The sequence below is a fragment of the Pygocentrus nattereri genome, chromosome 28 (genome assembly GCF_015220715.1).
Source record: "Pygocentrus nattereri isolate fPygNat1 chromosome 28, fPygNat1.pri, whole genome shotgun sequence".
Classification (NCBI taxonomy): domain Eukaryota; kingdom Metazoa; phylum Chordata; class Actinopteri; order Characiformes; family Serrasalmidae; genus Pygocentrus; species Pygocentrus nattereri.
Genome location: NC_051238.1, coordinates 17,496,940 through 17,504,121, shown reverse-complemented (window position 1 = coordinate 17,504,121; position 7,182 = coordinate 17,496,940). Strand labels below are relative to the sequence as shown.

The 7,182-nt window shown below is 41.0% G+C and overlaps 1 protein-coding gene across 1 annotated transcript; it reads right to left on the bottom strand.

The window, feature by feature from the left end:
• Positions 1-2,328: 2,328 nt before the first annotated feature.
• Positions 2,329-6,893, bottom strand: cdkn2c (cyclin-dependent kinase inhibitor 2C (p18, inhibits CDK4)). The gene is made up of 2 exons (XM_017693425.2): positions 6,629-6,893; positions 2,329-4,139 (listed from the first exon to the last, which is right to left on the bottom strand). Exons 1-2 carry the CDS (start codon positions 6,758-6,760, stop codon positions 3,756-3,758), a joined length of 516 nt encoding a protein of 171 aa, XP_017548914.1. The 5' UTR covers positions 6,761-6,893; the 3' UTR covers positions 2,329-3,755.
• Positions 6,894-7,182: the final 289 nt, after the last annotated feature.

Here is a 7,182-nt window from a genome sequence, read left to right as displayed (position 1 = left end):
ACAATGTACATCACTCACTCTTAGAACTACATCACATGTGCATTAGTTTCATAATAGTTAATAAATAGTTTACAGTTGTTAATGAATTGTCCATTTTAATGTTAATAACTAAATAATAAGCCAAGGGCTCAAAAGGTTAAAAATGTGTCAAAAGGTTAAAAATGTGCCAATCTACGCCAAAGTATGAGCTTGAATGAATCCCATTGTTTGTTTGAATATTTGCTTTCTTTTATTTGTTCTATTATTCTGTTCATTTGGTATTACAGGGGAATGATAAAGGCTAATGCACAACCTTTTCCTCCTGCATCAAAGAATGCTCTGTTTAGAAGTGGCCTACTATATTACTCAATTATTCAGGCCTTGGGTTTCAATCATTCATGACACATACTGTGGTATAATTCTCTAAATATCAACCTGTGGAGTTGATGAAATGTTTGTGAATTCAGCTTCATATAAATGAAGACGCACACGCAAAGGTTCTGCCATGGAGTGGACGTTAGGACACAGCAAAACAATATTGGGCAATTAGGCAGAAATAGCAAAAAGTGCACTGTAATCCCAGTGTGCAAGCAAAGCAAAGCCTCTGAAATACCAACCAAAGTTCTGCTTCTCAAAACACACTAAAAGACGGATCAAAAGACCCTCACTGATAACTGTTCCATGGGCTGAGCACTGCATTTGGCCTCCTAGCCAAGTCACAACTTAAAGCAGCAAATACAATTGGGTACTCAAAATGAAATGGAGGTATTTTTCATACAACATTCATTTAATGTGAACTGAAATTTCATTTTGAGCTATAGGTCACGGTGATATTGTTTAAGTTCACAGGAAAAATGATCCCCTATTTATGCATGCTTCATTTCCATTTTGTTGTTAATTATTCAATGATCACTAATAAGATTAATAGGTTATAAATGCTTCAGTACACAACTGAAAACACAAATGCCCAACAACTCTGGGCTGCATGGCTAACGTTATATTGTCTGGTGCTGTACCATATTATCACACAAACACCCTCACAAATGATTAGATCTACAAGAGAAACCAAGTGGTTATACATAAACAGAGACGGGGGGATAGTATTCACGTGCAAATCAGTCTCCTATTTTCCAAGTAAAGATGCTTATATCAATAACATAGAACGTGTTCATACTTAATCAGACGACGGTCTGAAATCACCACGAACGTCTTTATAATCGCAGTAGTCTAAAATTCTCTTTACAACGTTTTAGCCAACGCTAATATTTATGAAGGCGACGAGTATCCACTGGCGTTTGTGCTGTGGGCGTCAATCAGCGTGCTGCTTCCAGTACGGGAGACCGCCTAGAGCAGATAAGCCCGCTGTTTTCCAGTAATACACGCTGTTACGACGCGTAGGTAACACGAGTAATGTTTTTAGCCATATGTAAATCGGCAGCCCGGTGAACTGCCCGGTAAAGCCGTTCAGTTTAGAATCTGCGCTCTGAATGAAGTGATGAGCTGCAGCCTTATCGAAGCCGCGCAACCAGGAAGAGATTCATTTCACTCACATCTGCCAAATCCTCACAGAGCCGTTGAAAAGCTGCACTCGTTGTGTGACTTTCTTCAGGTTTTAGCACTGTCTTTTGTAGCACAACACGAGCGGTTTTTTTAATGGGCGCCAAAACTGGAAAGGCTAGTCAGAGAACGGCAGGCTACGCTAGGCTATGTCCTCACACCGACCTAACGGAATTTATTTTGTTCACTTCCTCAGCCAGAAGTTGGAGATTTTCCTTCTCTGCGTTTTCTGCTTTCACTCTGTCGCAAAACGTTAAACAACAGCCTTAAATTTTATATATATATATATATACATATATAAATATAAATAAACAGGCAACGCTTTTTCGGTCAGGTTGAGTAAAAGCCGGCTACATCGCTTTAATGCACTTAAAGTGGGAACATTAGCATCAGCTGCACACCGAGCACCACTGCACCAGGCTAGTCTTTACATTCTCATTCTGAAAGTAAAGCCGAGTATAATGTTAGTTTGACCCCATTCAAAGCACTTTTCGATTGTAGAAAAATATAGGGCATACACAAATGCGCATAATATTACATAAAGAGCTTTAATGTTCTTCCTATAAATAAAATACAGGAACATGCATGTGGTCTCCTTATATGCCAGACTGAAATGCTTGTTAAATGATCAGCCAACACGTGGTTACGTAGTATGCATTCATTAATAATTAATCTTACTGAATGATTAGCAGTTAAATCGATGGTGCGTTTGGTCATGTGAGCTAAAAATCAACACGGACATAAAGAGGAACAGAAATACATTCATATAAAATCATCACACCGACACCGGGATTTAGTGGCACCGTTTTATTATTTCATATTAAATCATTCACCAATCAATTAGTAATGTTCTGGAAAGCTACATCCACTCGTTTTTACTCAGGCTTCCCAACGCCAGGTCTGCAGCTTTTCACAGCTAATCTTTCAGTCAATGCGAGTCAAACCCCTCCTGAGCCTGTATGTAGGATCCAGAGTCTAAGGTAAAGATGGCACCTTGTTTGGAAACCGTTCAGCCGACTGTCTTTGGTTATTTTGCAAATATGTCTCGTTGCAACAAAAAGATATTCGTTCACAGTTAAATCTGACAAGTAATAAAATGCATTATGTACAAGCAAAAGTGCAATCGACAAACAGGAACAAAAGGGCATAGTATCAGATCTCCCGGTTCTGATCTTTATAGGCCTAGTGCAAAACCTTTTCAGTAAAATACACTTCATTTTCAAAAAAGTTTTTTTTTTTTGTTTGTTTTCCCATTTTTAGTTGATTTAAACGTGAATGCTCCATTGATTCCTCCGGTCATACGTTGTGCTCCTTTGCTGGAGTTTTGCGGTGTTGTGCACAAGTGCACAAGTGTAATGACATCAAAACTGCAGTGGCAGCTGCACGGGCGTAGGGCGCAGCTTGCCAGATAAAAGTCACATTTTCAAATAAAAAAACAGGGATTTCATGAATTTCACATAAACGTGCTGTTGAAAAAAAAGATCACACCTTGAATCCCAGATAGCAAGCATACATCGATCTGCTGGACCACCCAGTTTACTCTGCTGCATACAAGATCTAACTAGTCTGTAATCTTCTCAAATAGATTTTAAATTCACATAGACTTTTATTTTAGGAATTAAACTAAAACAGATATTACAAACAACTGAGGGAGAATACATAACAAACCTAATATAAAATGAATTTTTTGAAAATGTTGTGGCTGAAACTGCTAGATTGGTTACAGCTGCATATCCGGCGTTATTCCTGATTTTGTCTTTAAAATTATTTACTAAACTCACTTACAAATGATAACGAGAGAAAGAAATGGAGGAAGAATAAGTTAATAGAGCGCTGGACAGTGGCGTTTTGTCTAACACTCCGCCTAAACCCCAAGGAGCCACCAGCTTTACCGTCAGCTGGCCAGCAGTGGCCCGCTATCCTCTTGCTATCTGGGATGCTACTAATCATTCAGATGATCTCAACACTACCGTGCTTTGTGGAAACTGGGGGGGTTATAATAATGTAATGCAAGATGCAACATAACTAGTGTGTATGTGTAAATGCAGGGCGCCCCTGTGAGTGCTTAACATGAGCCTCCCTCGAGCTCACAGGATCACAGCTGAGATTTCACAATGCAGGAAAAGAGGTAGTTGGCTGAATACTTCTCTGCTACTTCAGAACGCACGTTCAGCATGTTCGCTAGCCTACCTCTGTCACACAGCGAAGCCTGATGGTCTCTAGTCTAAGCTGGGCGCTGTGGCTGCGGGGGGCCTGTAGGTTTGCAGCCACTGGGCGACGTCCGCTCTGTGGTGCGCGAGCGCCGTGTCGAGCGGCGTGAAGTCCTCGCGGTTGCGCAGGAAGGGCCAAGCGGTAAGCGGCGCCAGGTAGCGCACGGCGTTCAGGTGGCCCTCACGCGAAGCCAGGTGCAAAGGCAGGTTGCCGTCGCTGTCCTGAAGGTTGACGTCGGCGCCGTAAGTCACGAGCACCTCGAGCATGTCCACGTAGCCGTCGCGCGCCGCATCGTGCGCTATCGTGAGGCGCTTGACCGGGTCGCGCGCGTTCGGGTCCGCCTTGGCTTGCAGCAGGACCTCCGCCACTCTGGGACAGCCCAGCTTCACCACCTGCGAGAAGAGGGGCAGGCATTATTAATATGGTGGGCTTGATGCGACGATATACAGCAAAGAACCGCATAGCGATGAATCGCTTCAGCGTGCATGTCATTCACCAATTTTATTGGCCTGGCATATTTTTGGGCGTGGTCATTACAGGAGCTTCTGGTGCACCTAACAAAAAACCGTGTCCCACTTTTGCTTAATTGGCCATCAGGAGTGACCCCTTGGTGTGACATGATTAATGACCGGCCTGCATTATTTTAACCAAATTATTTCCATTTTCTGGATCATGTGAAAACCCCCATTATTTCACATTCATTCAGAAACTTTCATCTAGCAAGTCTGATATTTGGGCTAAATGCATTGCACAGTAAAAATAAATAAATAAATATATATTTTAAATTTAACAAAGCGTGGTTACTGATTTGTATGTATAGCCAAATATTGATGATTAACAAAATACATATTGTGCAGACATTATGTGCACTAAATTTCACTGTTACACAAAATACAAACATTAATAAATCAGTACTTAAGAAAAAGCACAAAAAGGTCCAAAATGACTATGCTGTTTTTTTTATAAATACCAAAACACATTGTACATTTAATACACTATTATTGTGGTCAAAAATGAAGCTATTACACTCTACGTGAGATCTACAGCCTAAGCATATACTCATCAAATGCGTATGTGGGCTACAGTGCACCCAAACAGGAAATAAATGGGACTAATCTTAAAGCTTAACATTTTAAAATTAATTCCATAATTAATTTCGAGAATGAAGCCAATGTTTTTCTATGAAATATCTTTTTTGTTCGTTTGTTAGCCTTTGACCTGCATTGACACTGCAAATTACACTTGAGCAGATTAAAATAGACAGAAGCGAATAGTTCAAGGCATCATTAAAAATGATCATTTCTGTAAGACAAAACAGGCTGTTCAGACCTGATCTGTACTTCTAAACTGTGACCTGATTTCTAACGTCCCTGACTGGACATGCTGGTAGAGGCCTACAGACATTTAGCTTAACCTCACACTAAATTAGCCTACACAGTCAGTGATCCATCTAATTTTAGTGTAGGCAAAGCAAAATCTGTTGCCAAATCATCCAGCACATGCTGTTATAATTAAGATTAACACCACAATTATTAAATTAGCCTATGTGTTCCGTTTTAAACTGAATTTTTCTTTGGTTTTGTGTAGAAGGAGATCTCCCTGGGTCAGAAAGTATCTCCCATAAAATCACCCTGATTGGACAGAAAGTATGTCCCATAAAAACGTACAGGCCTATAGAAATAGAAATATATTCGTAAAACTACAACTAAAATACTCTCACCAGCAAATAGGGAACAGCACGGCTGAAATGCGTACATCCTAATACAGGCCATCAGGAACAGGCTAGCCTAGCCTACATCAACTGCACATTTGTTGACACGACATTTGGGATTCCCCTAAATGTGCCTTATCCCACATATGTAGTAATTTTGAAGCCGAAACAAGATGCTTGTGTGAATACAGTATATAACTATGAGTAATCGCTGACTGTATTTTACCTTGACCAGTATTTATCAACAGACTATGGCTGCAGTGCATGTGGCACTCTTCCTTCTTCTCATGACTGGACTGAACAGCCTGTTTTCTCTTATAAAATTATTATTTAAAGTGTTTTGATGTGTTTAGTGATGCTTTGAACTATTCTGCTTAGTCAATATAATTTTCACTTTTAATGCAGGCCAAAAGAACAGCAGCAAAAATAGCCGTTTAATGGAAACAAACCCATGGTCATGCTAATTGATATTAAACATCTATATGGCCTGAAAAAATGCCAGAAAAGTGACACCAATTTCTGTTTGTTTCTGAGGTTTGCTTCAACAAGTAGGCCATTTATATGCACTAATAATACACGTGCACCTCTGGCAGGCCTGAACTATGAGAATGCAGTATTTGCAGAGTCACTCATAAAAAGCTATAGGTCTGCACCAATATATGAGGAATTAATTGCTTTACAGCTTTTACAACTACTTTAAAATATTTCAAAAATGTCAAGTAAATGTCTGGCTGTAGATACAGACAATCAGCTTCAACTAAATCTGCCTTAACTGTCCTAGTGTATGTCACGGAGGTCATTTGCATTTACTGTGCAGCTTTTATGACAGATAAAATACAACAATTCTTAAGGAAGGTAATAAGAAATAACAACAAAGAGGTGAAATAATACACCCATATAGCAGAACGTAATAAAAGAAATGGAGCATTTAGTGCAACCATATTAAAGAAAGTTAGATGGGTGCATGGTGTGGTCCGTTTGTTAGCCTAATTTTCTCACAACCAGATCTTTTAAATCCGTGACAGTTGAGACAGACATGCCTATTCATTTGAAGCTGGTTGCCTATTTAGGATCACTGGGCGCTACTATCACACGTTGAACAGCCTGCGGTGAAAATGTAAGGCTAAAAGCAAAGAGCACAGCCTCTAATCGTCATTTTGGGTCTCCAACCTGCAATGGTGCCCTGCCGAATTTGTTCCTCTCATTCACGTCAACGTTGCCTTGTAGTATCAGTTGGGTTTCTCTCAGGTCTCCTCTCGCGGCTGCAGTGCACAACCTGTTCGCATCTGAGGCTTCGGCCATGATCTCCACGAGAGCGGCGAGGGAGGAAAATAACGGATCTGCACTTCAAATCCTGTGATGTTGCTTTTAGATGACAAATCCCGAGTGTGACGCGAGGCAACACGAAACTGTAGTAAATAGTCTCTTCTTCCAGCCTCCCCCCTCCCTCCCTCCCACCCCCCTCAAAAAAAGTTGGTGTAAAGCCAAGGTCCGCCCCCCGTTTTAATATCTTCCCACTGTAACAATCGTAGTCAGCACGGAAAACAGGGATATCACGCCATCTCCTCCGAGCAGCAGGCTTCAGTCACCACCTGCGAAAACGTGCCGTGCAGTAACATACGATCCACGCAGGATCCAAGCCTGAAGCTGTGTCTCGGTTTCCTTCACGCGGGCTGAAGCCTAGCTCCAGTTACGACGACTGAGCTGAGCTGAGCTTTTTTTGG

Coding starts and splice junctions, on each gene's coding strand:
- cdkn2c (XM_017693425.2), bottom strand. CDS start 6,760: ATGGCCGAAGCCTCAGATGCGAACAGGTTGTGCACTGCAGCCGCGAGA. Junction 4,140..6,628: donor TCGGCAGGGCACCATTGCAG/GTTGGAGACCCA, acceptor CTCTTCTCGCAG/GTGGTGAAGCTGGGCTGTCC.